Here is an 11,297-nt window from a genome sequence, read left to right on the forward strand (position 1 = left end):
AAAAGCAATAATATTCTGAGTAGAAGTTCTAATAGTGGCACAAATCAAGTTACAGAGGGAAGGTGGTTCTTACAATAAAAGGCCTATAGACTAGCGCTATGTCTATTATAGTGTAGAGGTTAGGAACCACAAGATGTAGAGGCTCAGCACACTTGGCCAAGGTGGCCCACCTCAGGTTCTCATGGCAGTTGTTTTATTACTTTTTAAATTATTTCTTTTGTAATGGGTCTGTTCAGGTGTTTGATTTCAGTCTGTGTCTGCTTAGACTGGTTCTGAGTTTCTAAGTATTTGTCTATTTCTTCTAAGTTTCATATATATTTGAGTATAGTATTTCATAATAGTCCATTGTCAACCTTTTTATTTTAATTATTTCTGTTGTGACATTGCCCCTTTCATCTCTTATTTGGATTATTTTTCTCTCTCTTTTTTTGTTAGTATAAGTAGTGGTTTGTCAATTTTATTGACCTTTTTGAAGAAACAACTCTTGGTTTTGTGGATGGTTTCAATTGTTTTTCTGTTTTCTAGTTCATTTATTTCTGCCCTAATTTTTATCATTTCACGGTTTTTCAGAGGCTGTTGGGTTTCCTTGCTGTTTTTTTCAACTTGTTGGAGATGTTGGGTCAGAGAGTCCAGGATCATTTTTCTTGCCTTTTGATGTGTTTACTTATTGCTATAAATTGATCTCTAATTACCGGTTTGGCTATTTCCCAGAAATTTTGATAAATTATGCTTCCATTGTCATTTCTTTCAAGGAATTTTTAATTTCAGTTTTCATTTCTTCTAGAATCCACTCATGTTCAAGCAAGGTGTTGTTCAGTTTCCAAATGTACAGTTTGCTCTCCTTTTCCTCTTGTTATTAATTTCTTATTTTATAGCATTGTGATCTCAGAAGATGCTTTGTATTATTTATATTTTTTTAATTTATTGATGCTTGCCTTGTGACCTAAAATCTGATCTATTATGAAGACTATTCCATGCACATTTGAGAAAGTATCCAGCACTTTTTTTGGCTGCATTAGTCTGTATATCTCTATGAGGTCTAGTTGGTTTATCATGTGGTTTAATTCTTCAGCATGTTTTTTGGGTTTCTTTCTGGTAGTTCTATCTTTTCTTGAGAGTAGTGTATCGAAGTCTCCTACTACTATAGGGAGCTTGTCTATTTCTTTTTTCTGTTTTGTTAATGTTTGCTTTGTATATTTTGCATCTCTATCATTTGGTACATAGACATTTATTATTGTTATGTCCTCTTGTTCTATTGACCCTTTAAGCATTATATAGTGACCTTCCTTGTCCTTTGTAATAGTTTTTGCATTGAAATTTATTTTATCAGAGATTAATATTGCTATTCCGGCTTTTTCCTGGCTGCCATTTGCTTGGTTAGTTGCTTGGTGGGTGTTTTTTTACATCCTTTTATTTTCAGTATTTCTTTTTCTTCCCTTTTCTGTTATGTCTCTTGTATACAGCATTTTTGTATTTTTCTCCAATCTTTATTTAAATTATTACCATTCAGTGTAATTATTGAGAGGCAAAGTTTATCGCTATCATTTTGTTGAGTTCTTTCTGGTGTTCTTGCTGGTTACTTTGGTCCATCCTGCTTTCTGTGGCACCTTTGTAAGAAGAACATCTCTCAATGTTTCCTGCAACATTGGTCTTGTTTTACAAACCCCCTTGGGTTCTGTTGCAAACCGCAACTCTTTTTCCTGGGAGAAATTAACATAAAGAGACGAACGCACACAAAAGACAAGACAGGACTGCTGCCAAGTAAAACACACTCACATAGACAAGAAAAGATGTGGCAACGGGAGCCCCCTTTATTGGGTCTGCGTTTATTGGAATGTTATAGGGGTCTAAGCAATGATCTCGTTTTTTAAGATTTCCATGGAATCATAATAAACAGTGATCTCATATCTCAGTTTAAAGCTCAGAAACAATTGACCAAGGGAGAACACACACTCTGTTCTTTATGATGTTGTTGTTATGTTGTTATGTGCTGTCGAGTCACCTGCGACTCATAGCGACCCTATGTACAACAGCCCTAAACTCCGCTCTGTCCTGTGCCAATCGCACTGTCTCTGACACTCCCATCACAATTATCCCAGTCACGGAATCAATCCACCTCATAGAGGGCCTTCCTCTCCTGCGCTGTCCCTCCACCCTCCCAAGCATGATGTCCCTCTCCAAGGACCGGTCTCTCCTCACAACATGTCCAAAGTATGTTAGACGGAGCCTCAGAATCCTTGCCTCCAAGGAGCCACCCGGTTTAACCCTTTCCAGGACAAATCTGTTTGTTTTCCTAGCAGTCCATGGTATTCTCAATACTCTTCTCCAGCACCACAGCTCAAAGGCATCAATTCTCCTTCAATCCTCCTTGGTCATTGTCCAACTCTCTGATGCATAACAAGTGATTGGGAAGACCAAAGCCTGTATCAGACGCACCTTAGTCTCCAGAGAGACACCATTGCTCTTCAGTACTTTGGAGAGGTCCCTAACAGCAGACTTTCCCATGGCAAGGAGCCTTTTAATTTCCTGGCTGCTGGTGCTAAGACTGTTGACTATGGAGCCAAGCAAACTAAAGCTGTGTACAATCTCAATCTCTTCACCATCCATCCTGACGCTGCCAATTGGTCCAGTGGTGAGAATCTTTGTCTTCTTGACATTGAGCCTCAATCCATATTGTAGGCTGCAGTCCTTGACACTCTGCAGCAGGCGCTTCAGGTCCTCTTCAGTTTCAGCAAGCAGGGTTGTGTCATCCGCATAACGCAGGTTGTTGATAAATCGTCCACCAATCTTGACCCCACAATTCTCCTCATAGAGCCCAGCTTCCCAGATAATCTGTTCTGCATATAGGTTGAAAAGGTATGGAGATAGGATGCATCCCTGGCGTACGCCCTTCCCAATTTTGAACCATGCAGTTTTCCCTTGCTCTGTTCTGACGACTGCCTCCTGGTCCAAGTATAAGTTTCGCATTAGAATGATCAAGTGTTCTGGAATTTGTTCCTTTTCACATGAAAAGAATCAGGAGACCAAAACTACTTAAGATATATGATTTACAGGAAGAGAGACCTCCAAGTTCTCAGCTCGTTTGCAGGACAGAGGACAAAAGTTTCTCTTTAATATTAAACCAGAGAGTTACCTTTTTGCAGGCTGGACTCTCAGTAATCCTGAAACCCACTTGTGAGCGAGCTGGGCTTCCAATAATGGCATCCAGTCTTCCTCATCTTCCCCTTCTGTTATGCATTGTGAAAACAGAGTGTACAACTATTTGTTTTTCATTGCTTATTTTTTAACTTTGCTTGTATGAGAGGTATTGCAAAATGTTTTTTCTCAGTTGTCAGGTTTTCTTTTCAGTCTATTGGAAAATTGTTTTGATGAGCACAGATATTTACTCTTTAGGAGGTCCCATTTTTCAATTTTGTCCTCTCCAGCTTGTGCATTTGTTTTTGTCAGTCTCTTTATATGATAGACTAGCCCTTCTAAGCTTGAACCTTGTCTATCTCTTATGAACTTTATGGTTTTGGGCTTTACTCCCAGGTGTCTGATCCATCTTGAGCTGATTTTTTAAAAATGTACGATATGAGATATGGATCTTGTTTCAGCTTTCTACAGGTAGCAATATAGTTTTATCAGCTTTTGCCAGTTTTGAAGAGATTGTCATTTCCTCATTTGATAGGTTTTATTTTCTTGTCGAATAGCAGGTGACTATAGGTAGAGAGGTCCATTTCTGGGTTATTGATTCTGTTCCATTAGTCTCTGTGCCTGTCATTGTGCCAGTGGAGAGCTTTCTGGTCTTGGAGATTTTAAGGAGCAAGGCACCTGGCCTAGGATGGAGCTTCTGCTCGCCTCAGAGATTTCCAGGGTGTTTGGCTTGATCAGAGATGAAATCTTTGGCATTCTAGGAAATGGGTATAGGCAAGCACCCAATTAGAGAGGGCAAACTCTGCTGGCATGAAGACAGTCACTTCCAGTTGGGGGCACATTGCTCCAAATGGAGTGTGTCATATGCCAAGGATGGAATCCACAAGAATGCCAAGGACAAGAACCTCAGACAGAGGTGATATGTTAGCAGTCATTTGGATGTAGGGAGCACATTTCTGAACATTGAGATGTGTATTTGTTTTTCATGCTAGGTACAAAATGCTGCAAGTGTGGCCTCAAATGGAGCTGGAGCAGGGCTAGTGGAGCACTACTAGCCTCCTGGTGAGTAGTGGTGATGGTGGTAAGCCATTTACTCCCCTAGGCTCCAGGAGGAAATAGGAAAGAACTGAGAATTGTGCTTTTCTTATTGTCATCAGCTTGTGGTGTAGACACCTGAATTGTGCAAATGATACAACCTTGGCTTACCGATAGTCAAGAAAGCTTGAAGAGCAATAGGGACTATAACCTTCAATATGGGTTGCATCTGAACACCAAGAAAACCAAAATCTCCACTACTAGATCAATAGGGTAACATCATGATAGATGGAGGACAGGTTAATATTGTCAACAGTTTCATTTTACTTGGATCCACAATCAAGATAGAAGCAGTGAAGTAACCTTAGAAGTCTTGCACTGGGAAAATCGGCGGTCAAGGACCTCTCCAAAGTGCAAGAGAGCAAAAATATCAGCTTAAGGACTAAGTGCACTTGATCAATCTATGGTATTTTCCTACGTATCTAAAAGATGGCCAATGAATAAGGATGACAGAGGAAGAAACAATGCCTTTAAATTTTGTTGTTGGTCAGGAGAACTGAATATTTCATGGATATCCAAAGCCCTAAATCTGTCTTGGAGAAAGAACAATCAAGGTGTTCTTTAGAGGCAAAAATGGCAAGACTTCATATCACATACTTAGGACGTATTTTCAAGAGAGGCCAAATCCTTAGATAAAGTCTTCATGTAGGGAAAGGTGGAGGGTCAGAGAAAGAGAGGAATATCCTCAACAAGACAGCTCAACACTGTGACTCTACTAATACATTGAGCAGTTGGAAGATTATAAGGAGGGAGCAAGGTTCAGATCTGTTGTTCATAGAGTTGCTATGAGTCATAATTGACTCCAGGGCACATAACAACATGTTACATTTGTTTTCTGGTGTCTTAGTTGGAGAGAATCTGGACTGCCTCCTTCCTGGTCTACCATCTTGCCAACAAGAATGTATTTGTTTTTATAACTAACTGGCACACTGAAAAGAAATTTATTGCCAGCCATTTTTGGTTACCCTCTCTGACAGTGTAACTTCTTGTACTTGACACCACCCTTATGAGTGACATTACCACTGTGGTGGACAATAGAAGCTGCACATTGGTGTCACCCTCACCCCAAGTCACATTTCAATTTCCAAAGTCATAAAAATCACTAAATTCTACCACAGCCCAGGAAACATACCTGTCACTCTATTTATACAGCTATCTTTATCTTGTATCATGAAGAATCCTTTTGTGTTGATGTGGAATGTTAGTTTTATCAGAGAAATGGAAGTACAGCACCTATTGCCAATATTCTTGATACTCCACCTGAGGAAAGTATTTTTATTCACTTTATACTGAGTAATAAAAACACATAGCATTTTGGAAAAGGGTCTGAAAAGTATGCCAAGTGTTAAGTCTTGGAACATGACTCTGGTAAAACAAAAAAGAATGAGTTCCTTTTTGGGAAGGAATTTTTCCATTGATAGACATTTAGCCTCCTATCCATGTGCCTGGGAATGGACTGAATGGTGATGACCTGGCTGGAGGAGGGACTGTTCTGCTGCAAAGGCCCTCTAGGTGATACCAAGAACCAGGGTTTGGGCTTTTGGCCACTTTCTGCAATGGGAGGGACCTGCTGGGCATGCAGGGGCAGGCAGGCCTGCAGGAGCCAGAGGTTCCTTGTGGATGGGATGGCACAGACGCAGGCTTCTGGGGCTGAGGGCTGCTCCGGCTATAGAGAGGAGGCCCAGCGGGGACTAGTAAGTAGCCCCAGTTCTCTCTTTACTGTGGACTGTTTGGAATGAGCAAAATCATGCTTCATCAGCCAAAGAGAGTGCGGACACGCAGGTAGCTTCTCTGGTGATTATGTTTGATAGGATAACCAGTTTATGCCTGAAATAAAACTATGCATAGATACACAAGAAAGGATTGTAGTTCAGCACTTCGGTTACTACTGTTAATGCTGAGAATAATAACAGAATTGACAGTGACTGTAGCAATGGACTTGGGTTCAGATCTGTTGTTCATAGGATTGCTATGGCTCTACGGCACTCAACAACAACAACAACAACAATCATCACCCACTCTGTGTGTGTGTGTGTGTGTTTTAGAGGGGTGTTTGTGATGAGGGGTGGAGGGAGGGATTTTGGAGTATTAATCATAAGAGCAATTGTGTAACAATTAAAGTGAAAGATCTTTCTCCAGCACTTAGCAAAGTTAAGGTTTGCTTCTCCACATTGTGTTTATATGGAACTTAAAAAGACTGTTAATTATATATAAATATATTTCAAATAATGCAAAATTAGTGGATACTATTTATTGAGAGGGAAACAGCATCTGTTTTAAGTATATGCAACCCAAATTTACAAATTGAAGATACTTTTTAAAAAAGATACTTTTTACGTTATTAAGCTCAAGCTAAGAGACCATTTTAGTTACAATCTTATTTATAGCTAGGAAGACTTAATCCTAATTGTTATGTATTAAAAAATATGCTAACAGTACCGTCTTTCTTAAGGGAATATGAGTTTATTCTTTAGAAACCCAAGCTCACCTGAGGATGATACAGTACAGGAGCCATAGTAATGTGAAAATCAGAAGACTTGAGGTTTTGTAGTTTATAAACTTCAAATGATGTACTCTGATGATGTACTTGTTATCTGCCATTGGGTCAGAACTGACACATAGCTGACCTTCCAGCTGGTTTTCGAGAGACAATAAATCTCATGGGAGGAGGGTCTCCATCTTTCTCCTCTTTGAGCAGTTGGTTCCAACTATGCTGACAGCTCCTTAACACTAGGCCACCTCCTTAAGGTATGTTTAGAGTGTGTCAAAGTATGGAGCTTGGGGGTAGAATCTCAGAAAGGGCTTCTGAAAAAATTCTGTAATCTGTATGCTGCCAGGAGAGCATTTTGGAGATCAGGACTACAAGAAAGATAGAGCAAGCCAGATGAGCCCCTCAGATACATATCCCTGCTGATATCCCCATCCTTAAGCTTTGCTTAGTTTGGCATCCTGTTATTTTTTTATTAATAGGTTGGGTCATGATATAAAAATTATTTTACAGTAAATTAACGGCTGTGAAGAGGAAGCATTTTACTCTAGCAATGAACTCCTCATTGTACCAGCACTTCTTGTATCTCAGCCTGGATGTCACAGAGGGCAACATTTCAGGATCAAATGCCAAGAATAAGTCTTCCCGGTGTGAAGAGATGGGCATCGCAGCAGAGGTGTTTCTGACTCTGGGAGTCATCAGCCTCCTGGAGAACATCTTGGTCATTGGGGTCATCGTGAAGAACAAGAACTTGCACTCACCCATGTACTTCTTTGTGTGCAGCTTGGCTGTGGCAGATATGCTGGTGAGCATGTCCAATGCCTGGGAGACCATTGCTATATACTTGATCAACAACAGACACCTAGTGATAGCTGATGCTTCTGTGCGCCACATTGACAACATATTTGACTCCATGATCTGCATTTCTGTGGTGGCCTCCATGTGCAGCTTGCTGGCTATTGCAGTAGACAGATATGTCACCATCTTCTATGCCCTGCGCTATCATCATATCATGACTGTGAGGCGCTCAGGAGTGATCATCGCCTGCATCTGGACCTTCTGCACAGGCTGTGGCATAATCTTCATCATTTATTATGAATCCACTTATGTCATCATTTGCCTTATTTCCATGTTTTTCACCATGCTGTTCCTCATGTTGTCTCTGTATATACATATGTTCCTCCTGGCACAGACTCATATCAAGCAGATAGCAACTCTGCCTGGGCATGGCTCTGTGCAACAGAAGACCAGCATGCGTGGTGCAGTCACTTTGACCATTCTGCTGGGCATCTTCATCATATGCTGGGCCCCCTTCTTCCTCCACCTCATTTTAATGATCTCTTGCCCACAAAACTTCTATTGTTCTTGCTTTATGTCTCACTTCAATATGTACCTCATACTTATCATGTGTAATTCTGTGATTGATCCTCTGATATATGCCTTCCGGAGTCAGGAGATGAGAAAGACTTTCAAAGAGATTGTTTATTGCCATTGGTTCAGATTCAGCTGTAGCCTCCATAGCAAGTACTAAACAAAGATGTTTTCTTCTCAGTATGGCTCTCTTTTGTCCTTTAGCTGCAGTTTCACAAGTCAATTAAATGCAACCAAAGACCAAGCAAACTACATTGTTGTTGTATACTGTCAAGTTGGTATGTATTCATAGCTGACCCTCCAGAGGGTTTTCATAAGCAGTAAATCGCACTTGGTCAACAACAGGCACATCTTTCTGGGAGGAGATTTTCCATCTTTCTCTTATGGAACATCTGGTGGATTCAAACTGTGTGCCTTTGGGTTGGCAACACAAATCCTTCCCAAATTCCCTTTGTTTTACATCTCAAGCTTGTGCTTAAGATTCACTCCTTTCTCCTCACCTACACCTCCTGTCTGCCTTGTGACCACTGCTGTGTCAACTAGGCACATACTTGTAAGATCACGGACTTGACAGAAAGGAACCAGTGGGTAAGAAAGAAAGTTTAAAGACAGCTTTATTAAGGGAGATCCCAGGTGAGCTTCCTTGGTCTGAAGGGAGAGACCAGGGAATCCACACCCAAGGTGTATTTGGGCAGGTTCTTATAACAAGGTCTAGGTAATGAGGAAGGGTAAAGATATTCCACTGTAGTTAGTTGTTGGTCATGCCAGGTGGGTGAGTCAATCTGTTCATTCTCCTTGCTGACATGATACAATTCCCAGTTTTCTATGCTGATGGTGCCTTTTGGTGATAAAGGGTGATGCATTTCTGTTCTGGATACTTCCTGCTGAGCAGGGGCAAAGATCTGGGGGGTTCAGAGGTTAGAGTAGTAATAGCTGATTTACAGTTAAGTTGGTCATCTCCTTGATCCTGTGCAGTAAGAACTTAAAGAGGCCTGGAATGATTAATAACAATATGCTTATGATTAATAACAATATGCTTATGATTACTATTGTTCCTAGAAAAGGAAGAACCCAGGCTACAAAAAGTTTCTCAAGCCAATTGGGAAAAAGGTTTGTGTGGGAGGGGGTTTTTTTGTCTGTTTTTTAATTCTTCAGCTAATTTTGTCAATTTAGAGACACTTTTTTCTACTAGTCCTAATTCATTTATATAGTAACAACATACAACAGCTGCATTAATCAGTCACAAATCCTTAACTAGGCAGTAAAATCCATCAGCTTTTCTAACTTGCAGGATCTGGGTATTACATGGAAAGTTTTTGGGGATAAGAAGCTCATTGGAGAGTAAGAAGGTAATTTTAGGTATTAAGCCCCTACAGTGTTGTGCAGAGGTAGAGAATTGGGGTATAATGGAAAGAGGAAGGGTCTTTCAGAATAATGAGAACAGACTGATGGTGAGAGGCTACAGTGGGTTGGAAAGATCCCATACAATGAAGTTGACAACATTTGGTGGTAGAGGTAATGCAGGAGGGGGTTTAGAGGGAAGGAATGCTAATTACTAAAGGCTGGTCAGGTGAACTAGGCTCGTTTGACTCCCAGAGCAACACAGCCCCAAGTTTAGACAGGAGGTCCCTGCCTAGTAAGGGAGTTGAGTATGTAGGTAGGGATAATTAGAAAGGAATGACTGAGTACTCATTTGTCGAGGGTAATGAGGAGAAGTTGAGTGCTAAGAGGCTTGGATGGGAGGTCATAAATTCCCATTACTGAGACCTGGGAAGGGAAAAACAGAGAAGGAAAGGAGTACTGAGAAGGTAGCCCCTGTGTCAACCAGAAAGGAAACTGGCTTACCCGCTACCTGAAAGTTACCCTGGGCTCAGCAAAGGCGATGGGGGTTGTCAAAACTGGGAATATTCAATCTTCAGCAGCCAGGTCCAGAAGGTCAGCTGGGATAGGGCCTGGGTCTGGTGCGGGGGCTGCCTTACCATGGCTAGGCGCTGAAGGGCAGTGAGCCTTCCAATGGTAAGGGCAACGCTATGTTGGAGGGGTAGGGTTAGGGAAGTGGTTAGCCCAGTGGCTTTTTTTTTGCCACACTGGAAGCATGCACCATGAGGTAACTGGATCTTTGAATGAGCGGGGGTGTTTTCTGACCCTTTACCACCACCCTCCATAGGGTAGCTATTAGAGCTTCAGCCTGCAGATTCACCTTCTGTTGAGTGTGAGTCAGCCTCTGCCTGTTTCACTCAGGTATCGAAAACTTTAAAGGCCATGTTTACCAGGTCTCAAATTGGTGTTTGAGGGCCATCTTAAGCCTTTTTGAGTTTCTTTTTGATGTCATGGGCCGATTGAATAATAAAATGAGTAGCTAGGGTGACGGCTCCTGCTGAGGAGGTAGTGTCTAAGTGGGTATATTGGCTTAGGGCTTTAGTGAGACAGTTAAGGAAAGTGGCTGGATTTTTGTCCTTAGCTTGGATAATTTCTCTAAGTTTATGAAAATTAACTGCTTTATGGGAGATGGTATGTAGGCCAGCTAACAGACACTGAATCATACAGTTGCTTTTGGCTCAACCATCCCTTCATGCTACTGTATTAACTTGGTGTGTTGATTTTGGCTCTTGCTGGGGGACGGCTTGGGAGTCAACTGGCATAGTGCTAGCTGTTAAGTGTACCTGGTCTGTATGCTGGTGGCAGCAGTGAGAACATGTTCTTTTTTTTCTGAGGTCAAAGTAGAGGACTGTACAACAAAGAGATCATGCCAGGTGAGGTTATAGGTCTGGGTTAGATACCTAAATTCTTTTTTTTAAAATTTAGGTTGTTTATTTTTCATTTCAATGAACATCTACAGAGATTTTGGGATTCCATTCATTCACTGTTGCACCCTTCTCCCCGCTCAAACCCCTCCCCCCCCCATTTGCTCCTCTCCTTGAAAAGCAAAAGAAAAACTCCCTCATTGGTACACAATCCCCCCCGCACCTCCCCAAACCCCACCCCCTAGCCCCAAATATAATCCACTCTACAACCCTCATTGCATACTCCTACGATAAAAATAATGCCCTAAAATATAATACTTTTAGACTATTCTCTCCCCCATAGGCTTCAATGCCACAAACATATTTCATCCAGTCTTTCTCAGTTTTACCCCCACCCCAATGCCAGCCTCATTCTACAACAGTGGCACCATATAGCATTTGTCCCTTTGTGACTGAGATACCTC

The 11,297-nt window shown here is 41.4% G+C and overlaps 1 protein-coding gene across 1 annotated transcript; it reads left to right on the top strand.

Annotated features, from left to right (window-relative positions):
- The first annotated feature begins 7,259 nt into the window (after nt 1–7,259).
- LOC102843943 (melanocortin receptor 5-like) lies at nt 7,260–8,249 on the top strand. Its single transcript, XM_006902758.1, has one exon. It carries the CDS (start codon nt 7,272–7,274, stop codon nt 8,247–8,249), a length of 978 nt encoding a protein of 325 aa, XP_006902820.1. The 5' UTR covers nt 7,260–7,271.
- Nucleotides 8,250–11,297: the final 3,048 nt, after the last annotated feature.

The sequence above is a fragment of the Elephantulus edwardii genome, unplaced genomic scaffold (genome assembly GCF_000299155.1).
Source record: "Elephantulus edwardii isolate Elephantulus edwardi_28Jun2011 unplaced genomic scaffold, EleEdw1.0 scaffold00446, whole genome shotgun sequence".
Lineage (NCBI taxonomy): Eukaryota > Metazoa > Chordata > Mammalia > Macroscelidea > Macroscelididae > Elephantulus > Elephantulus edwardii.

Coding starts and splice junctions, on each gene's coding strand:
- LOC102843943 (XM_006902758.1), top strand. CDS start 7,272: ATGAACTCCTCATTGTACCAGCACTTCTTGTATCTCAGCCTGGATGTC.